Source organism: Lampris incognitus, chromosome 19 (assembly GCF_029633865.1).
Source record: "Lampris incognitus isolate fLamInc1 chromosome 19, fLamInc1.hap2, whole genome shotgun sequence".
Taxonomy (NCBI): Eukaryota; Metazoa; Chordata; class Actinopteri; order Lampriformes; family Lampridae; genus Lampris; species Lampris incognitus.
Window position 1 is genome coordinate 6,405,144 of NC_079229.1, and position 21,062 is coordinate 6,426,205.

Sequence of the window (21,062 nt, forward strand, 5' to 3'; positions counted from 1 at the left end):
GGGGGTGGGAGGGGGTTGCTGTGAGGAGGCCAAGTATGTCCCGGTCCAGATCACTTATAATTGGAAGGGGGGGGGGGAAACAAAAACAAAACAATCTTCCCTTCTCCTCCAGAATGTCTCTTCATCACAGCCACATGCAACGTGGAGGACTGCTCAATTTGCCTTATAACTATGCACAAACTATGCTAAGTGACCAAACCGACTCCCGTTTCCCCCCCCCATCAAGTGCATGGTGTGCTTGTCTTTTGAATGCACTGTCCAATCCCTTTTGCCTTCTTGTTGTGAGGAATAACAACTTGAACTTTTTTCTCTTTTTTTTTTTTTTTTTGGTATGGAAACAAAATGGTCGAATGACTTTGAACATTCCATCTCCCTGTGTTTGGTTTGTCTACTATGACTCTTGTATAGTGGCACAAATGGTGTTTGTTTAAAACATTTTGAATGATAACAGGTGCTTTTCTTACTTTAGCTGATTTGTATTTTGCTGTTAAGTGCTGTAAGACTGTTGATAAAACTGTTTACAATTTGTTGTGACAGCCATTTTTGGGAAGACTTCAGTATCAAGCCAGATTTTGTAAAGGCTTTGCCGTATTGACCTTTTTGATACATGCCTGTTGCAGTTACGATTTGATTAATAAAACCCACCGTTGGAAAAAAAAAAAAGAAAAAAAGAGTGTTTCAAGGACTCTCGGCGAGTTTAGAGGGGGATTTCAATGACATCTGATGACCTCTATTCAACACTGATGTGACGATAACGCAACCTGGAAGGATATGTTATCTTGGAACAACTGCTGCAGGAGGCCAAATAGCCACCGTGGCTCTTTTAGGTGGCGTTCGGGGGAAAGATTAAAATTCCACCGTGTCCCAACTTGCAGACCAAAGTCAAACCACCACACGGATATGCAGTGCGCTTGAGAATCCATGTTACTTTTATTGATAAAATTTCATGAATCAAGTCAGTCAACGGCACTCTTAACACAAACGTCCCGGCAGTTCCAGTAGTACTTGAGTATTACCGACACTCCCGGTCTGTATTTCCTTACAAGAGTTGATGTGCGACAGCATTGGCATAAATTACAATGGGAAATGGTACAGAATGTGATAAAGACACCGCTCCTTATACAATTAGTGTCATTCTGAATGAAACCCTGCCGGAGAAGAGCTCTCGTCCCCTCCTCCCAGATAACAAACGCACAATATATGACAAGATTGTCACAAGATTATAAAAGACCCTTTTCCCGAATGACAATGCCCACCATGTAGAGAATATCGTAGTGAATATTATGGTGTTTATTGAATGCAGTTGTGAAAGTAGTGTCATTATCTTAGCTATTTTATGATCACTTTTTTGCAAAAAAAAAAAAAAGCCAACACAGTGCAATCCTGTATACTTTGGACGTACGGACCAGCAAAGATTTCAGAGCAAAACCCTCGGTCAAACCTTCAGGAGAAAACGTGAAAGGGAATCATTAAACCTGCCTCTTAAGCCACTGGCAAATTTAGTTTGCATTGCTTTGGTTCATAGTCTACAGTTTTTAAAGGGGGCGTTGCCGTAACTGTTACGTACCATCCTGTCGTAAACAAAAGCAACCAATTTCCCGGAAGAAAAAAAAAAAAAACCTGCCTTTTATTACCAAATGCCAAAGTTGGCAATTTAAAAGTGAAAAGCAGATCTCAAAAGCACTAACTGGATGTTTTCGGCTGTAAGGCGCGAGATCTTCAGTTAGGGAAATTAACAACGGCAACTGATACCGAGTGCCGTTTGCAAACAGAACAAGGAAAAGCCATCTAAACGGTGTCGTTAGCATTAGCAAGCCCTGTTTATGTTGTCAGAGCCATTAGCAAGCCTGTTTATGACGCAACATAAACGGGCTCTGAAGCAACAGGTCACGGTTCTCGTAAGACACCTAGGTTTTCCCGTGAAACAACCGTTTCTGACCTCCAACTCACCTCAGACATCTTAAATTAAGAGGACCCCCCCCCCCCATCTAAAATCAGATACCGTGCATGCTTTGACGGGATAAATAACACCCGACGTCTAAGAAATACTTACCTGCGTAAAATAAAATCTAAACTATTCACAAATTATAAATTAGACTGACTGCAAAGCGTTCCGTGAAAACAATACTGCACAGTATTCGACGAGAATGAACACGAGAAAGTACTCCCTTTCTTTTTGAGACAGAGGAACTCAAAGCTTACACTGAACCCTCAAGAAGGGCACACATAGGATGAACCGACCTAACTGTGCATCAGTCTCCTCAATACGAAGACCAAAAAAAACCCCAACTCATTTAATAATAGTGTTTCCTAAAACATGCACATGGATCTCCAAGATAATTGTCAGTTTTAAAAACATTTAAAAACAGGAACTCTTGAACAGGAAAAAAAAACAACCGATACAAGGGAATATCGATAACATAAATGATCTGAGTGCAAAAAATGCAGATAATCAAAACGGGTGTATTAAAATGCTGAGAAGGCACCCCAAGTCAATCTGGACCCACGGTCCAGAACTGTCAGCGCTCATCAATGCCACGTATTCAAAGGAACTTCCTCCTTCCAGTGGATTTCAACATGTGCTGCCCAAACTGTAGTGGAGAAAAGCCAGAGTATGTGAGCTACACTAGAAACATCTGTGACAGGGGTTCCATTGTGCACGTTAACATAAAAAGTAAAAGAAAAGGCACCAAAATGAAGGAAACTCTTGAAACAACATCTCACCAAATTAGGCTCGGGTCGAGGTTTGACTTCTGGGGCGGGAGGTTCGAAGACCTCCTTGTCGTCTTCCTGTTCGCTGTCCTGCCGGTAACGATGGGCAAACTTGCGCTTCAGGGCCTCAGCAATGAGACCTGCCGCATCTGTAGGGTCGCTGGCCTTGGCTTTGGAATGCACCTCCCCTTGACGACTACAACAACAACAACATACAAACAATAATATACAAGCAGTTTGCTGAGGTAATATAACGGTGAATCTGTTTGTCTACACATTTTTTTTTACTTCAGATGCCATTACCTTTTGACCGATCGCAGCTTCACTTTGCCCATATCCTTCAGTACGTCAAGCATGCTAGGCATCTCGGCTGGCTTCGACCCCGAATCCAAAATGGTCTGGCTCTCCACCTTCTTCCCTTTGCGCTCTCTTATCAGGTCAATGGCTGAGAAAGTTCGCTGGAGGCCAGGGGGTGGAGGAGGAGGAGGGGGTGGTGGTGGTGGAGGTGGGGCAGCACAGGGTGGTGGAGGAGGAGGAGGGATGCCCAGGGAAGGAGCAGAGGTGGCTGGAAGATAAAGACAAAAAGGGGATTTAAAAAGGGGCTTTTGAGGTCATCTTAGATCCTCGTGAAATACTGCTGCCACCTAGGGGTCACAACATGACACCATTACAATGCAAAAATGGAACAATAAAGTCATGCAATAGGCTGGGCGGGTGTATGAAAGTAGGAAATTTATACGGCGTGATAATGCCATTTGACTAACTTGGCTGTGCGTTCTTTTCCTGGGCCAGGACAATCTGTGCGATCTGGGCTCGGAGTTTTGCAAGTTCAGTTTCGAGTGCGCTGATCTTCTGAATGGCCTCGTCATTTGCAGCAGTCGGCCCCTGGGGGTCCGGAGTCCCCTCGAACAGACTCGGTAGTGAGCTCCTACGGGATAAGGGCTGTCTTCGAGGGTGAGGTTGACGGGCTCGGAACACAAGCCCCGTTGGTGGCCTTGACCTATTTCAACGGTGCCAAACGCAGTTACAAACAGACAAAAAAAACCTGGATACATGAAAACCAATGACTGGATTAGGTCAAATTACCAACTGCAATCTTTGTAAAAATCAACAATGAACCACTACAGAACAGTTGGTAGGGAGTAAGTCGTGTCCAACTCAGGAGGAAATCATTCAGAGTCCTCAAGTCAATAGCCCTCTTTATCACTACCACTGACCTGGATCTACTATTGTAGTCTTCATCGTCCTCCTCCTCATCCCTGTCAATCCAGCTGACATCAGCCAGAGAGGCAACTGGGCCATTCTGCCCCCTGCTGCTGTTCAGGACATCAGCGGCCTCAGAGAAAGGATAAAGCTACCAGCAAGAAAGGGCATCCATGTTCAAAAGTTAGTTGAATGCCTCTTCCAAAGCACGGCAAGAGGAAAAACACGGAGCAACACAATGCAGCACCTAAACTAACAGCTCTCAGTTGATAAGTGACACCCTTCCTTTTTTATGTTTAGAAGACAAAAGAAGGTGAGCAAAGAAGAGGGAAGGAAAAGTAATAAGGCATTTTAAGGAAACTCTGCAGATTGTTAATCAGAGGCACTCCGACACAAAACTCAGCAGGTCTTTAGTCAGCACAAGGTTGTTTTTGCAGGTTACCAAGTGAACTGACCTAAAAGCAGATACACTGCATTCCTCATAGCTAGGGAGGGTAGCTGGAAAGAAAGGAGAAGAGAAGAAAAAAGAAAACAGCATTCATAGAGACAGTGTTGTAAGATTGAAAAACTCAAGAGTTTTTTTTTTAGCCTTAATAACCAAATATTTAAAATACCATCAAGCAAATCTGTTCTTACAGTTTAGAAACAATTTTACAAATTACATCTGCTTTGATGAGGAAATATCGCTGGTCTGATATCATCCTCCATGTTTATGTTTCATGAATCAAAACTGACGAAGCATATTCAAAAACAGTCTCAGGGTGAGCAATATATTATCACATGCTTTGACATCAACAGTCAGGAGACAATCTGAGAACACAAGGGCACGGAACATCCTTTACTTACATGTGTGTGTGTGTGTGTGTGTTTTTGTGTGTGTATATCTATATCTCTATACATACACACATATATCTATATCTCTCTATCTCTCTATCTATCTATCTATCTATCTATATATATATATGTCCACAGGCTGTTGTAATGAAACCTTCAATATACAAAAAAGAGCTCAACAATTCAGGAGCAAAGATATATATTTTTTATAGAGCAAAGTTGTTAAATGGCAGAACAAGCTTGTTTCATGCTCAATGCACTCATCAGCTGCCTACATGGCTACAGTAAACGTCCCCGAAATTGAACCCCACACATAGAACATAGGCAACCGGTATAAATAAGGACGTTTACTGTAACCATGTAGGCAGCTGATGAGTGCATTGAGCACGAAACAAGCTTGTTCTGCCATTTAACAACTTTGAACTATAAAAAAAAAAAACAACAACAACACACACACACACACATATATATATACTATATAAAACTGACTATATAATACATGCTGTCACTAAACTGGCCAACTCAACAACATCAAACCACAATAGAGTCAAAATGCCATCATCATAAATGATAGAGTATTCTATGGCATCAAAGACAGACAAGCCTGTCAAATGTTGTCATCACAAGCTAGAGGCATGGCTGATGGCACAAGAAACATTACCTTACCTGGAAATGGACTCTTGGACAAGGTTTCAGAGGAAGACTAGTTGCTATTCTCCTGACAATACTCCTTGAGGACCCATAAGGTTTGGCTGATCCAAAAGCCTGAACAACAGCACGTATTACACAATTTGTAAAAAAATACACATCTTGAAACCTCTTGAAAAAATGGGCGATGTCACCATTCAGGTGATAAACCATCTTAATTATCAAGCAATTGGCTATGACCTAAAAGGAGATCGCACAGACCGGACAGAGAATTAGCCATGCAATTTTACTGCTGTAATTTCTTTGCTGAATGGAACATCACTGTTCAATCAATCAGCCAATCAAGTTGCATTTTATATAGTGCTTTTCTAGCTGCAAAAGCCACTCAGGGCGCTTTACAGCATGTTTTCTTTTCAAAGCTTCAGACCAGTAATACTTCTGGTTTCCGTGTTTTACGATAAATCAAGAGGCTAGAGGACAAAGCCCATGCATGTAGCCCATTGTAACCCATGCATAGGACATGGGCTACAGTCAGTTACACACAGTGGTGGATCTAGAGATTTTTTCCTGGGGTGGCAAGACTGTGTCCCAGAGATGGCAGCTGCCACCCCTTGCCACCCCGTAGATCCGCGCCTGTGAGGGGGAGGGTGATTTTAAATCGGCGACTTCTGTTTGAGATGAGTTTGGTGCGGGTCTCATTGACCTTCACCGTGCATGTACATAAAATATACTTTAAAAACATATTATCTGATTTATCAATGGGGTGGCAACAGGGGTGGCAAGACTGCGTCCCAGAGGTGGCAGCTGCCACCCCTGTTGCCACCCCGTAGATCCGCGCCTGGTTACACAGAGCTAGCACCTTTGTCAGGTGTTATTGTAGTTGTGTTCTGCTCTAACTTACTGTTGTGCTCTGCGGTCTAAGAAAACCAAGCAGCGTTTTCAAATGGTTAGCAGTAATATGTCAACGTGACACCTATAACGCAAAAACACCTAGCTTATCGGATGATCACCTACCAGGTCCATTTCAATCCGGGGACATTCTTTACTCATTTCTAGGGTAGTGTTTCACAGGGGGAAAGGTACAGGTCTCCCAAGGCTGAGGGCATCTTCATCAGAGGGGCAGTCTGGGGGGAAAACACCAAACAGAAGCTAGAAGTTACACCATCCAAAAAACAAAACACAAAAGCAGCTGGGTCAACGTTAGTCCGCATTAATCACACCTTAGCACGGACACGTTGCCCCTTAGTGGCAGCCCGGTGGGCTGTTACAAAATGACAACCGTCTGATGAGTATAATGACAAATACTGTCACTGCGATTCGGCAGATCTGCTGGGTTGTGCATAACCGGAAGTGTCCGTGATGCGGAGCAACGAACGCAGACGTTCTAGAATCTGTGGGGGCCAACGAATTCAACTGGTCTTGTTTTCCCCTGGACAGGAACTAAAAAGACGGGCAGAACCCGGAGTGTGAGTAGAGAATAACCTTGGGGGTAACACGCTACGTCGTTAACGTTACGCGACAGCTGGTCGGTTTATAAACGTGATATTACAGTATATTTTATACAGCCTGCCGGTGTAAAACCGGAGTTGTACGGAACTGGCACCAGTTGACCGAGTGGCAAAACACCGGCTAGCAAAGCTCGCGGTGTCCCGGAGCCGCCCGTCGCGTTCTTCGCCCAGGCTAAGCTAACGACGTTAGCTTGTTTCACTAACCTTTTTAACTCGATATCGCCGCAACTCTTGAAGGATCTTGAATCCCGATCCTCCTTGGCGAACAGCGGCAAAATCGTCTGCTTTTTAGTCACATCTGGGGGGGGGGTCGAGGTGTTTGCGTTGAACGGAAAGGTTACACTAACTTAGCGTCGCCAACTTCTCCGCCTCGTAAACCCGCTGTATGCGGCGACCAAGGCTGAGTGGGTGGGGCGTGGCAAAATTTTAGACCAATTGGATTACACGCGTCGCCACGACGGTGACGGCGGGCGGAAGTCGGCTCTAACGCGGGGCCAGCGGTTGGCTAACTCCGATTGATTGACAAAGACGAAGCGTAGCAACTGCATCCGGCCGGGAAAAAAAAAATCGACACAACCGTTCTTTTTTTTTATTGGACGTTCTACAACGTCAATCAAATTGCCAAAAAACGTCCAAATCTCGCGCGACGGTGCGCAGACGTGTGCGTTCGTTACGCGGCCCCGCACCGCCCGAGCGAGTCGGGCGCCTTCGTAAAGCGAGCGGAGTGCGACGGTGAAGCCGGGAGGTCCCGGTTAGCGAAACGTTGCACCTCCCCAAACCCCAAACACCGGCGCAACCCCGCTGCCGAGCCAAGACGCCTAGCAAGAGAGAGGCGGAGAGCTGCGGGCCCAGCTGCGGTCGGATGTGTCCGGTTGGAAAGGGTGTTTTCGAGGCGTCCGTCGAGCCTTTCATTCTGTATCTCCTTCCGTCGTACTCGAGGCTTGGTTTTTTGTGTGTTTGTTTTTGTTTTTAGGCAGCCGGCTTATGGTTTGACGCGACACCGTTTACCCAAAAGGTACGGCACTCTTTAACTAGCTAGCTAGTGACCGTCCCGACACCGACGGGGCGTGATTTAAGATGGGGGTGGGGGGGTGCGGGGGTGCGGTGTTTCGCGATACGTGGGTGTTTTATTTTTCTAATCGTCTCCCGGCTCACGCGAGGGGTGGGGGGGCGCCCCAAAGCGGAGCCGCGCGCGTTTCGAGGGGGGGGTCACCCCGAACGGATGGCTAACTTGTAACCCAGCGCCAAGCTTCGGAAGCTATCGTTGATCCGAATAACGGACACGCCGTAGAAGCCGGGCTCGTCGCGTTTGTCTGTGATTTAGATTTGGTGAAATGGCCGAATGGGTTTTGGGTTTTTGTGGTGAATCGCCACTATTCATCCCGCTCTCGTTCTCAGGAGGTTGCTCATCCCGTCAGTTTAAAGCACCTCGCCTAGTTTAAAGGTTCAATTGTTGCAAGTGGACTTTTTTAGTAGACATTTGCCCCGTTGTGCAGTGGGTAACACTGTAGTATGGGGAACATATGCACCATTAATTAGGCGCTTATGAGCATGCAAATTAGCAACATTGGCTCTTAATTGGTCATTATTAAGTAGTCATTAATGCCTTATTCTGCATGGCCTTATTATACAACCAGTAAGCCATTAACTATGAGTTTTCCCTCTATAACCTCAGAAGTATTGCTTATTAGTAGTACCATCTCAATATGCTTCGCTTAGTATGGCCTTTATAAGGTGGTAGTACCACAAGAAGAGTTATTCTCCCTTACTAATACTTAATGAATATGCTCTGTTCTTACATAACAAAACACACAAAACTACAAGTGTTCATAGTGTTAAATTACTCTAAATTAAGTTTTTGTTACTTAGAATATGTTCCCCATACTAAAGTGACATCTTGATCATTACTAATTCACTAGTAATTAAGTTTTTGATACTTAGAATATGTTCCCCATACTAAAGTGGCACCTTGATCATTACTAATTCACTAGTAATTAAGTTTTTGTTACTTAGAATATGTTCCCCATACTAAAGTGTTACCGTGCAGTTTTCTGTCTAACCATATCTTTCCTGTTACCAGTAGAGTAAAAGAGCTGGTTTGATGTACCAGGCGTCTGGAGAGGAGGCACCATGAGCGGTGAGCCGGATGCTCTAACCGTGGTGAACCAGCTGCGAGACCTTGCGGCGGATCCCCTCAACAGAAGAGCCATAGTAGAGGATCAAGGCTGTCTCCCAGGTCTCATCCTTTTTCTGGACCACCCTAACCCACAGATTGTCTACTCTGCTCTCTTGGTGAGGTTAAACTGTCTACACTCAAATCCAGACATGACACCCTCTTAATAACGGGTAGAGACGTTGTCTGAATGGGGATAAGACGGCATCGTTGGCTTTCCGCAATCACTGCATTTTATATTCGGCACAAATTCTGTAAATTGTGTTCTGTCTAACCAGCAGCCACGTTAGACAGATTAGAAAATAGTGGCCCTTTATATGGATGAAGTAGTTGAGCTCCCCAGAGGTTTGTTTCTGCTTGTCATGTTTTGGCACCCCCTGCTGTTGGGAGGTAGAAGAGCAGGTTAAGGTGACTGTACAAGGGCATTCCCTCCCCCTGTTGTCCCAGCTCCAGACACAGTGTTATTTACGAAGTGGCATTTCGGGGAAAGGGGGCCATCTGCTGTCTCGTGGTGAATCTCTCAAACCAAATAATGTCACATTCATGCTTGTAACCCATATGCTGTGATGTCTAAAAATGCCAACGTAGCCTCGATGCTGTAGCAACACCAACTCTCCCTCTTTATTTATTGGCTGCATGAATAAGAACAAGAGTACACATTTGAGTGGTTTTATGTAATAGTGGCTCCTTGATAGCAAATTGTGAAGTGTAATCAGAGAGAATGGATGTGTGTTAATACTCGTTATGTAATACAGTGGTTTTCAAATTGTGGGTTGTGGCCCACAAATGGCTTGCAGCAGGTGGCCATGTGGGTTATGGGATTGAAGACAGAAAATAAAAAAGTCAATTTTATTTGTAGAGCCCAATATCACAAATTTGCCTTAGGGGGCTTTACAGCAACACAAAAAAAAAAACATGTTCATCGTCCCCATTTGTGATCAAATATCTGTTTTATTATTCAACTTAAAAAAAGAAAAACCTATTTATTTTATGATACCTCTTGAGCCAATGAAAACAATGAAATGACTTAAATATATTCCTAAATATCTCTAAAGATAATGTTTAATGTTGACATGCCTTGTCCATTTCATTTGATCAGTAGTAGGCCATGATTGAAAAGGGGAATACTGCAGCAGCAATTAACAATATAGGCCCCAGAGAGGATTGTTAGTGAGCTCGCTTTTGAAAATATTAGGTGGGTCTGCAGCCAAAAAGTATCTTCACCGATGGGTCACAGCATGAAAAAGTTTGAGAACCCCCCCTGTTGTCATATTGAATTTATACATGCAGGAACACTCGAGGCTCTCTCTCATAGTATCTTCTTTTAAGTGGTTAAACGTTGCCTTTTCCTCCCAGGCGGTGCGCTACCTGGCAGAATGTCGAGCCAACAGGGAGAAGATGAATGGCGAGCTGGGCATGATGCTGAGCCTGCAGAATGTCATGCAGAAGTTAGTCCCTGTCACCTCTCTCGCTCTCTCTCTCTCTCTCTCTCTCTCTCTCTCTCTCTCTCTCTCTCTCTCTCTCTCTCTCTCTCTCTCTCTCTCTCTTCCACACTCATGCGTGTGCTCACTGTGCACTTTTATACAAAAAAACCTTATCCTGGGATTTCTTTTGTTTTGAGCAGACAATGTGTGCTTGTCTGCAAATTTTCTGGGCTGTAAGATGTCAGCCTAGTTGCGACATCAGGATGGATGTGATTAAAGTTGAATTAGAATAGGGCGGTAAACAATTAATTTGCTGTTTCTGCATGTCGTAGATTCTAATGCATCCTGCCACCTCTCTAAAATTCAAAGATAAACCTGTTAAAAAAAAATTTTTTTTGATGTAGGTTTTTTTTTTCTTTTGCTCTCGGGGCTGGTGGACTATTTGCAGAGGCAGCTCATTTTGTATTATGTGCTTTGAGAGGATTTCCCAGTTTCCTGTTTTTAACCTGATTGATGTCTCTTTTTTTTTTTCCCGAAAACTTTTTAAATGTACTAGCTCTTGCCCTCAGTTTCTATCAGAAACGCTAAAGAAATGGATCCTTGTCACCCACGTAGGGTTAAGGGAAGTTGGATTTGAAGAGGCGCTGTGGCATAAATAGCTATAGAAATGATACTAGAAGCTCTGTGGCATTTGTGCTGTGGCTGTGGTTTATCATTAGCACCCAGATAGGAATAGGCCTATTTTCAATTGGCCATTAGCAGGTTGTACTTGGGGATTTTTTTTTTCTTCCCTGCTCCTCCTTCAGCACAGCTCTAGCTGGCTCTGGAGTAAGCCAGTCACTTCAGTTAGCTAGGGCTCCTGTCAGGACAAGCCCTGCAATAATGGCAGCAGTTCTCTCTGCCCCCATTCCAGTCATTCTGACTTTGGATAGAGGTCGATCATAGCTGGACAGAGTGGAAACGCATAGCTGAGGGGAAATGTCTTACTAAGTTGCACCCAGCAGACATGAATGTCCTTATTCCAGGAACTCCGGCAACAAAAAGGAGAAGTTAGTACTGGATTTTATTTTTTGCAATTATACTTATCACAGAATGGTTGGCAGCAGAGAAGACCTTCCGCCCAGTCACAAAGAAAGTGGCCGCTTGGCCCCCAGCATGGCCGACAGCATTCCACAGTGCCCAAGATAGGAATGTGTTATAGAGCGCCAGGGAAGTGTGAGGCAACCAGAAGGAACTACGACAGAGAGTTGATGTCAGATCTGGTTACCATACGTGGAGTTAGAGCTTGATGACATGTATGACATTATAGCCTGCAGGGGTATCCCAGGATACCTCACAGAATAGCTGTCCTGGCAGTGCCATTGACCTAATGTGGCTTTGTCAAGGAAAACCGCTGCCCACTAATGCCACACTTTGCTTTGGCTTTCTGCTTAGAGAGCAGCATGTCAGACTTTCTGTGGTCTTTGGGGTGTAGCCTAACCATTATGTATATATGAACTACTATGTGAGCTGCTCAGACTTGACGGGGATTTAAGCGTATATTCTTTCCTGTAAAAGAGGGTGACTGTTATTGCTGTTGAAAGGTTAGAGGACGATATGGCTGCCACTGTGGCTGTCTGTGGCCCCCTGTGGCAGGGCATCTCCCCCCTCCCCTTCCCCATACAGCTGGACTCCAGCTTCTAACCATCAAGCAGAAAGACAACGACCTTTATAAATATCAACCTCACATATATGGGAAAGACATGGTCACAGTCCACAGCCAATTCTTTTGGGCGTCAGCTGATAGAACATGATATCAGGGTGCGGAAATTGGGGACATCTGGGAGTCCAGTGGATCTGTTTCTGTCATAAGGTGGATTTTTATAGCATTACCACTATATAATCACACACAGTCATGAACATGCCATAATTTGTCCTTTTGCATTGGTAATGTTATTATGTGCATATCGTATTATTGGGTTATGTTGGACAGAGTTGTAAATGGTGCTTTTCCACAGCAAAGTTAAACAGTTCTGAGAACATAAATAAACTATCCCAATGGTATTTACTACATTAGCTCATGGTTTGGCATGGAGTTGTTCCAAACCATGCTCATTTCTGGATTTTTTTGGCGCCGTGCCGAACAGGACCAGATTGTGACAGTGGGAGGGCTTACGGATGTCGGTATTCAGTGATTGGTTTTACATTCACGTCACGGCCAGTGGCGTCACGTTCGATAGGGTTTTGCTATCTTGCAGCGCCATTATTGCGTGCTGTGCTGATCCTACAGCATGTGCTGAAATTGCACCGAGCAGGAATTTGTCTTTTTCGATTATAAAACCAAAACATCCGAGTCCGTGTTGCAGTCGCATGAAGAAATGTTGACCCCTGTGTCGCACAGGCATTACGTAGACAGACACCGCTGCATGGTGTCTTTTGTTGTAGTCATAGTAGTTTTTTTGGGGGACTTCCTAGTCCTGATTTAAGAACAACACTAATGGAAGCACAAATAAAAACTATGTGCAGAGGACTTCTTGCCAGCACAGAATACACTTGCATCATTGCAGCCCCAGCAGTATAGTGGGGGGAAAGGTATTACACTCAAGCATTGGAAAACACTTAGTAGTTCAGAAAGTATCTTAATTATGTAAAAATCAAACTAAAAGTTTGAAATGAACAGTGTCAAATTTATCCGTTTCATCCCCCTCCACCACAATCCTCTACTCTCCCACCACAGAGGTACGTCCCCTGGGGAAACCAAACTGCTGGCCTCTGAGATTTATGAGATCTTGCAAGCAGCTGGGAGAGAGGAGGCCGAACAAGCCGAGGCGGCCGCAGCGTCATGCCGCCGCAAGGCCCAGTTCTTCCTGGGCTCCACCAACAAGAGGGCCAAGACAGTGGTGCTGCACATCGACGGGCTGGATGACTCTGTAAGTGGGCGTCATAGAGAGATGAACGTGAGAAAGGAAAACGAGCACTAGTGTGAAGATGACTACTGGAACATCAGTATCGATGTGTTGCACATGTTCCCAAATGTGCTGATGTTTAAACATAGATCTGTCTGAGGTGCAAAACCTAAACACCCTGATTTGGATTGAGCCCAGGAAGGTGATGGTGTGTGTCTGTGTCTGTGTCTGTGTGTCTGGTAGTGCTATGGCTGTTTTGGTGACATTTTAACAGTGTCTTTCAGCCATAGGGTAGAAGTGGGGCTTTGTTGTAAATGTCAGCCATTGAACAGCAGGAAGTTGTGATTGGACCTGAGTACTGCTCTGCAGGAAACTTGCGCCTAGCCAGATCACATTACAACTAAGAGACAGCCTCTGTTAGGCAGTGCTGCTAATATCACAGTAGAAACACACAAAAGTGTTGCAACTGTGGAGCCATATATCTAGAATATGAATTTAATAATAGGGTGTAGTTTTACAGCATTTTGAATGCCAATGCCTATAATTGAATATTTTCCCCTGAATGCCAGTCTGTCCAAGGAAGGGATTCTAAGTCTCGGATCAGGTTGGATATTTGCCTTCCTGTTTTTTTTTTTTCTTTCTCAAAATCATACAATCTCCCTGTCTCTTTTCGGCTTTCAGTCTCGAAGGAGTCTGTGTGAGGAGGCCTTGCTAAAGATCCGAGGGGTCATCAGCTTCACCTTCCAGATGGCTGTGAAGAGGTGTGTGGTCAGGATCCGCTCCGATCTAAAAGCTGAGGTAAGAATATCAGCTACCAAAATACTTGTTGGGCATCACCGGTGTACAACGGTAGGCGTATAAGATCAAAATGTTGGCAAACAAACCAGCACCCGGTTCGAATCCCCGTGTTACCTCTGGTTTGGTCGGGCGTCTCTACAGGCACAATTGGCTGTGTCTGCAGGAAGGAAGCCGGATGTGGGTATGTGTCCTGGTCGCTGTACTAGCGCCTTGTCTGGTCGGTCGGGGCGTCTGTCCGGGGGGGGGGGGTGTAGCGTGATCCTCCCATTCGCTACGTCCCCCTGGCGAAACTCCTTACTGTCAGGTGAAAAGAAGCGGCTGGCGACTCCACATGTATCAGAGGAGACGTGGTGGTCTGCAGCCCTCCCTGGATCGGCAGTGGGGGTGGAGCAGCGACCGGGACAACTCGGAATAGTGGGGTAATTGGCCAGGTACAAGTGGGGAGAAAAAGGGGGAGGAATAAAAAAAAACAAAAAAAAAACAAGCACACCACCACAAAGTAGTACATGGTGGCTGACCCAGTAATAATCACAGATAAATGTACTGAACCTTCAGCGATGAATGAATGAATGATTAAATTGTCTTTCCTAGACCCTGGGCACAGCTATCAACTCTACGAAAGTGTTGACCGCTCAGCAGGTGGTGAAGGCAGACAATGGAGGAGAGGTAAGACATGACGCCATTTTGTTTTAGCAGGCATTAACACGCCATTTCACATGTACTACATGTAAGCAATAATTCACGACAGGATGTGGAAATGGTGTCACAGCTAAGGTGCGTTGTCTGCCCAACACACTGGTTATTATTTTCATAAAACGAAGAATATATCTTTTCTACAAACTGGAAGGGTTCCCTGTCATACCGTGGGTCATTTACATGAATCTTTAAATGTGGAAAAAGTTACTTTATCTTGCGTCCAAATAATCCCTCAACCTGGCAGATTCTGACCATCGCAGTCATATGTTTGGCTACTACACTTGACCATTTTGGCTGCAGCAACCAGCTCAGGCCAAAAGATGGACGATCATAGCAAAAGGTTCAGAATATTTCTTTTTTCTTTTGATCCCCCCCCCTCCCCCTTTTTCTCTCTAATTGTACTTGGCCAATTACCCCACTCTTCCGAGCCGTCCCGGTCGCTGCTCCACCCCCCTCTGCTGATCCGGGGAGGGCTGCAGACTACCACGTCTCCTCCGACACATGTGGAGTCGCCTGCCGCTTCTTTTCCCCTGACAGTCAGTACGTTTACATGCACAGTTTAGTCGAGCTATGGTTACAGCTCGATTAGTTCGTTAGTCCGACTACTGACTTTGGTCCCAGTACACATGCGCGGGAGGGAAATCGATTTACTGAGGGATTCATGTGGGCTCCGCTACGATAGGTGGCGATATGCACTCTTTCAGCTTGTTTGTATTGGGCCATTACCGGTTGACCTATTACGTCACACACGCAGAGCACAACAATCGTCGGCTGCTCGGCTACTTTTTTGAATAAGTCGCCATTTCTTGTCTTCCTCCCGTCCGTGTATTTTAAAATGTTCAGCTCTTTCAACTGAGTGAGCGTATACTCCGTCTCTTCATCCGTCCAAAAGATGAGCTCTCGACGTTTTCGCCATGTTTGCAGTTACTGGCTTCCTCTTCTTGTGTTTCCGCTGTTCGACTTCCGGGGCAGACTTGGCGCGCGGAAAGTTAGCGCGTGCGCAGATCGCCTCGACCAGCTCCAGTCCGACTAAAGTGTATACGTGCAGAAGTAAATCGACTTCTAATCGCATTATCTGGGTGTGTTAGTCCGACTATTACAACTTCGATTTCAGTCGAGCTAACGTGTTTACATGCATTTTAAAAGTCCGGTTTTAGTCGGACTAACGCAATAATTCGATTTTTTTAAGCGTCATGTAAACGTGCTGACTGAGGAGTTTCACCAGGGGGACGTAGGGCGTAGGAGGATCACACTATTCCCCCCAGTTCCCCCAAACAGGCGCCCCGACCGACCAGAGGAGGCGCTAGTGCAGTGACCAGGACACATACCCACATCCGGCTTCCCACCCGCAGACAAGGCCAGTTGCGTCTGTAGGGACACCCGACCAAGCCGGAGGTAACGCGGGGATTCGAACCCGCAAGCCCCGTGTTGGTAGGCAACGGAATAGACCACTATGCGACCCGCACGCCCAGAATATTTCTTAAGCTAAAAAAAAGTTGTTTACAAGTGCGGTCAGCATTACATTTGCCTCGACAGCGTGTGAAAATGTATCCTTACAGATGAAATTTGACTTTACGTTTTGAGACCGTGACGAGGTTGATAGTGGCACCTTTTTGTGTTGCTGTTAAGCCCACTGAGGCAAATTTGTGATATTGGGCTATACAAGTAAAATTGACTTGACTTGACTTTTCGACTGCACCAGTTGAAACACTTGGATCAGAATCATGTTTATTGGCCATGTAGGTTTGCACATACGTGGAATTTGACTCCGGTTTCGTGGCTCTCTCAGTGTACTTAACATAGAATAACAGCAACACAACAATCTTCAGATATATATACACAAGGATTGACTATATACAGGTGAAATAAGAGGTGATAAGGTGCAGTGGTGCAGAGAACATATCAGAGACGCTGAAATAGATGTTAGCAGGTTGCTTACATACATGCCTGAGGTAGATGGACATGACAGTCCATAACACTTAGCCGTGTTTTGGGTTTTTCTCCAGCTGATCCGCTTCGTTTAGACAAGTTGGCTTTTCTTTTCTTCCAAATATAGGCTACTTCACGGCAAAGTAATACAGAACTGTCACAAGACTGTACTGGTAAGCATGGTGTACAGCTATCAACTAGGACTGCATGATTATGGCAAAAATAATTCTCATTATTTTGCTTAATGTGATCGCGATGATCGGGCTCGGATTCATGCAACAAAATCGTCATTGAACATTTGCAACTTATAATGTTGAGCCAGTCGTTTTGTTATTTAATTTGGTCTTTGGTCCCTTCTTTCAAAAGCGTCCTGCGTGGCTTCTGTCTTTCTGACTGTCACAGGGGTGCAGGCTGGGCAGGGACTGGTGCCACACGGTGAAAGTGCTTGATTTGACTTGAGATGAAAGATGAAAATATAATTCAAAACACTTTTCTCTCACATTAAACGATTGTTAATCATGGAAACATAAAATCCAGATATTTAACCCTCTAGTGCACAGCGTTGCCCTCGTGATTACCGCCGAGCCGACTTTTCAAACAAGTATCACAGAACAGTCCAGTAAGGTGCGGGAATCGCTGTCGAACATCATTCGAAGGTGGGAATTGCTTTTCTGACACATGGCCACAGGTGCACATGGTGTGAGAAGAAGGTACGATTGTTTGCGTCAGTAATCTTATTTAAATGACCCGAGCTGCAAATAAAAAGTGTGTGCACGGGTGTATGAAAGTGTAAAGAAGCCTTTTGTCAGGTTTTATTAAGTTTATTTATTTTGCATGTTCAGAAATTCAGTTTTTTCTTTCCGTCGCCCCAGGGCAACGTTGTGCGGTAAGTGGAGGAGGATAAGGAGGCTCTCGGCTCCCCTCCCTAACCAGGATGCCCGCTTAGACGATACCTCACACCGGCAAATAGTGTGTGACAAGAAGGGAAGATGCACGGTCCCCGGGTGCACAGGAACACCCGGAGTGATGTGCAAAAAAAGTGTAATGTACACCTCTGTTTCGAGAAGTGAATCAAGAAGTGCTGTTAGAAGCGAATCAGGGAGGCGCCAGCGGGGCCGGATCGCTGCAGCGGGTCGTCGGGGAGCGCAGCCGGAAACGACACTCAGATGTGCGGCCTCGGCACGGATGCTCAGCACCATTGCCGCACACCATCGCCCTGAGGCAACGAAAAAATATTTTGGGTTGGGGGAGGGGCGGGGGGGTGTCCAAATTAAAAAAAAAAAAACGTTTTATCAATGTAATGTTCCCAAATGAACCGAGAATGATGTGGAATAATTTTAATCATGTACCATCAGATGTGTGCTGTAGAGGGTTGAGATTGGTTAATGGCAAGTCTGCACAACTGCAGCGTCAGATCAGATCCACTGATAATGAAAGATAAGTCACGTGGGGCGAATCACAGAAACGTATTCACAGTGACACGTTAAACACGACATGTTATTTGCTTTGCTCCGTGGCAAAGGGCCGCTTGTGTTTTTCCCAAACCCACGATCAGTCCCAGTAACGGTCTTCCGGCAGTAGCCCTCCAGTTTACACAAGTGCTGCGGTAGAACCACATCATCTGAGCGTCCTTCAAACAATGTGCAGCTGCCATGTTTTCCTTGTCTGTGACTACCAAGAATTTGAATGCCAACGGTTAGTTTCTATAACAATTGTTATACATGTTATCACCAGCAGGGGGCAGACCTCACTAACTCATGTACTTGAATATGCTGAAATAATACAGGAGGCTTTTTTTTTTAGTCTCTTTTATGTCAGTACGTTCTACATCCTGTACTCTAATAAATGGGTTTTGTGGTCACATTTGTAGGCTTTATGGTGACTCTGCTGCAGCATTGCTGCCTTTTTATTAATAACACTTATAGATTTGGTGCTTTTATGGAAAATAGTTATTAAACACTTTCAAGCGAAAAGTGTACAAAGAGGATAAAACTGTTCGTAAAAACCACAAATGAAAATGAGAGAGAGGTTGTAATGAAGAAGTAAAAGTATTTGGAGGAGTGATGTGGAGGACGATTCGGAAGGTGTTGACCCGAGCGTCTGCGGCAGGAAGTCCCAAAGCCCGCCCCGCCTCTGAAGGCAAATGTCTGTGTTTTTGTGTGTGTGTGTGTGTGTGTGCAGGTGATGGTTCCATTCCAGGGGGACACTGTGGTGGTGGTGGAAGAGAACACCGACATCCCAGACTACTTGCCCGAGGACGAGAGTCCATCCCAGGAGCAGGACAGGGCCGTGACGCGCGTCGGCTCCGTCACCGACGGCATGGGCTGGCTCAGCACGGCCGCCAACTTCCTGTCCCGCTCCTTTTACTGGTGACCACTTTGCGCGCCGACTTCTCCCACCCTTTCCCAAAATTAATATCTGACCTCCGCCTTAGCTGTCAGTCGCCCTAGCCATATAGCCGACGCTCCGGTCGACGGTAGTCTAGACTCCTCTGCAAAGCACACACAAGCCTGGTTTTGGACTGCCAAGTGGAACCGGCTGTAACTTTAACCTGTATATACGGTGCACCAGGCTGGCTCTACGCTCACACTACATGCGCTAGCTACTTCAATATCTTGGACTTGAGAACCGGTCGGCCATTGTTATTTGTTTTCATACTTTTGAGTTTGTCCTCAACACCCAGTAATTCCCACTGTTTTGAAACCAAACAGCATGCGTAGAGCTGTGTTGCCGGAGTCGTGGCAGGTTTTTTTTTTTTTTCTTCTTCTGCGGCGTCGAAGATTGGGAGTTTCCTTTTTCCTGCATGAGCTTTGGGTCGTTTATTGCCTCTTTGGTGTATATTTTCTTCGCTGGTCTTCTCTTTTGCCAATAATTTGATTCTGGCTAATTGTCGCCCCTTCCACTGAGGGTTTGTTTTTTTTTTGTTTTTTTTTTGTTTTTTTTTTTTGAAAGCATGCGGCAATTCTTGTGTATACTGCCCTTTTCCTGCTTGCCTCATTAATGTGGACACCTTTTTATTTTTTCCTCAATTTGCGTGTGTGCCTTTTTAACACTGCAATTCAAATATTTAATGCTCCCCTTTTACGTCATTCAAAGAATCGAGAGCTTTTCCTGAAGCTTGGGAGGTGTAACGTTGTGCTTCCTACGCGGCTGCAGGCCTCCCTTGACCTACAGCTCAGCGAGGAGTGGTGGCCGTTCAGCCATTGGCTGCGTAGCACTATTTGGCGCTTCCGCCGAAATGAAGGGAAGGGTTTTGGCTAGTTAGCTAATTAACAGACCCTGTTGTCCTTTCTATCAAAGATGTAGGTCTCCTCTGATGGTGCAATGTTGAAAGATGTGGGTCTTTGTTCTCTGTGTGTTCTTTTTTTGTAGCAGTGATGTATTGACTGACATTTCCTCATGTTGAATTGCACATATTTTCGCCAGTGTCTCCATGTCGCATGATATTTTCACATCAGCATTATGGTCACCCGAACTTGCAGCAATATATCCTAAATCCGCCTGGTAAAGACAGCCCGATATAAAAAGTCTCTTTGTGAAGTCTCACACATACACACACCTGCTACAAAATACTCTGGTCACCTTGAGGCTCCTTGCCATATCCCCCATGTTGTAACTGCACCTGTAAAAAGGTAAACTCAGCCAGCAGTGTCCTTTTTTTTTTTTTTAAGCAAGAGCTTGTACATCACGGCAGCTCTGTCATGTGGACAGGAGAGGGGCACTATATCAGGGATATCACAGAAAGTTGAATCGGTTCATCTGGACACAACATTTATTGAGAGAGACTGAAGGGGCCGTTTAGGCCTCTGTATTGTTTATAAGGGTGGGGGCACCTGCAGCCAGCTGTACGTTTCATCACTCATGTGTCTGTCAAGAAGCATCGTATCCAGGTGAACTGATTCAACCTTCTGTGATCTTCTTACCTGGATTACTGAGCATGCATAAAAAGACATATCAGGGATATGTACATTTTGTAAATTGTGCCTGATATAATCTGTCATTTGCATGTGAAAAGGTGATTTTGTTTGTTTTTGTGAGACTGATTTGCAGATTTCTGGTTACAACGTTTTGTTTCCGCGCTGCAGCTTTTTGGTTCAGAAGGATAGGTGAAGGCTGTACCAGCTTAGAGGTGTCTTATCGATTTTGTCCCCCCCCCCCCCCTTAATTCTTTCCCACTTAAAATCCTTTGACTCGCTCCTTTTTTTCAAGTCGGTATTTTAAACCAGTTGGACTGAGGGCTGTTCATTTGTAC

At 45.1% G+C, this 21,062-nt stretch overlaps 2 protein-coding genes across 3 annotated transcripts; one reads left to right on the forward strand and one right to left on the reverse strand.

Annotated features, from left to right (window-relative positions):
- Positions 1–907: 907 nt before the first annotated feature.
- On the reverse strand, positions 908–7,262 carry mtfr1 (mitochondrial fission regulator 1). Its single transcript, XM_056299472.1, has 8 exons — positions 7,110–7,262; positions 6,412–6,521; positions 5,416–5,514; positions 3,930–4,066; positions 3,477–3,712; positions 3,016–3,277; positions 2,725–2,908; positions 908–2,591 (listed from the first exon to the last, which is right to left on the reverse strand). The coding sequence occupies exons 2-8, from the start codon at positions 6,445–6,447 to the stop codon at positions 2,544–2,546; spliced, it is 1,002 nt and encodes a 333-aa protein (XP_056155447.1). The 5' UTR covers positions 6,448–6,521; positions 7,110–7,262; the 3' UTR covers positions 908–2,543.
- Positions 7,263–7,572: 310 nt separating this feature from the next.
- On the forward strand, positions 7,573–19,738 carry armc1 (armadillo repeat containing 1). Of its 2 annotated transcripts, none has more exons than XM_056299481.1 (7): positions 7,573–7,920; positions 8,986–9,197; positions 10,435–10,526; positions 13,219–13,411; positions 14,069–14,185; positions 14,777–14,851; positions 18,992–19,738. In XM_056299481.1, exons 2-7 carry the CDS (start codon positions 9,036–9,038, stop codon positions 19,181–19,183), a joined length of 831 nt encoding a protein of 276 aa, XP_056155456.1. In that variant the 5' UTR covers positions 7,573–7,920; positions 8,986–9,035; the 3' UTR covers positions 19,184–19,738. The 2 variants fall into 2 exon arrangements, with proteins under 2 accessions (XP_056155456.1, XP_056155457.1); XM_056299482.1 differs by having other exon boundaries at positions 8,989–9,197.
- The last annotated feature ends 1,324 nt before the right edge of the window (positions 19,739–21,062 follow it).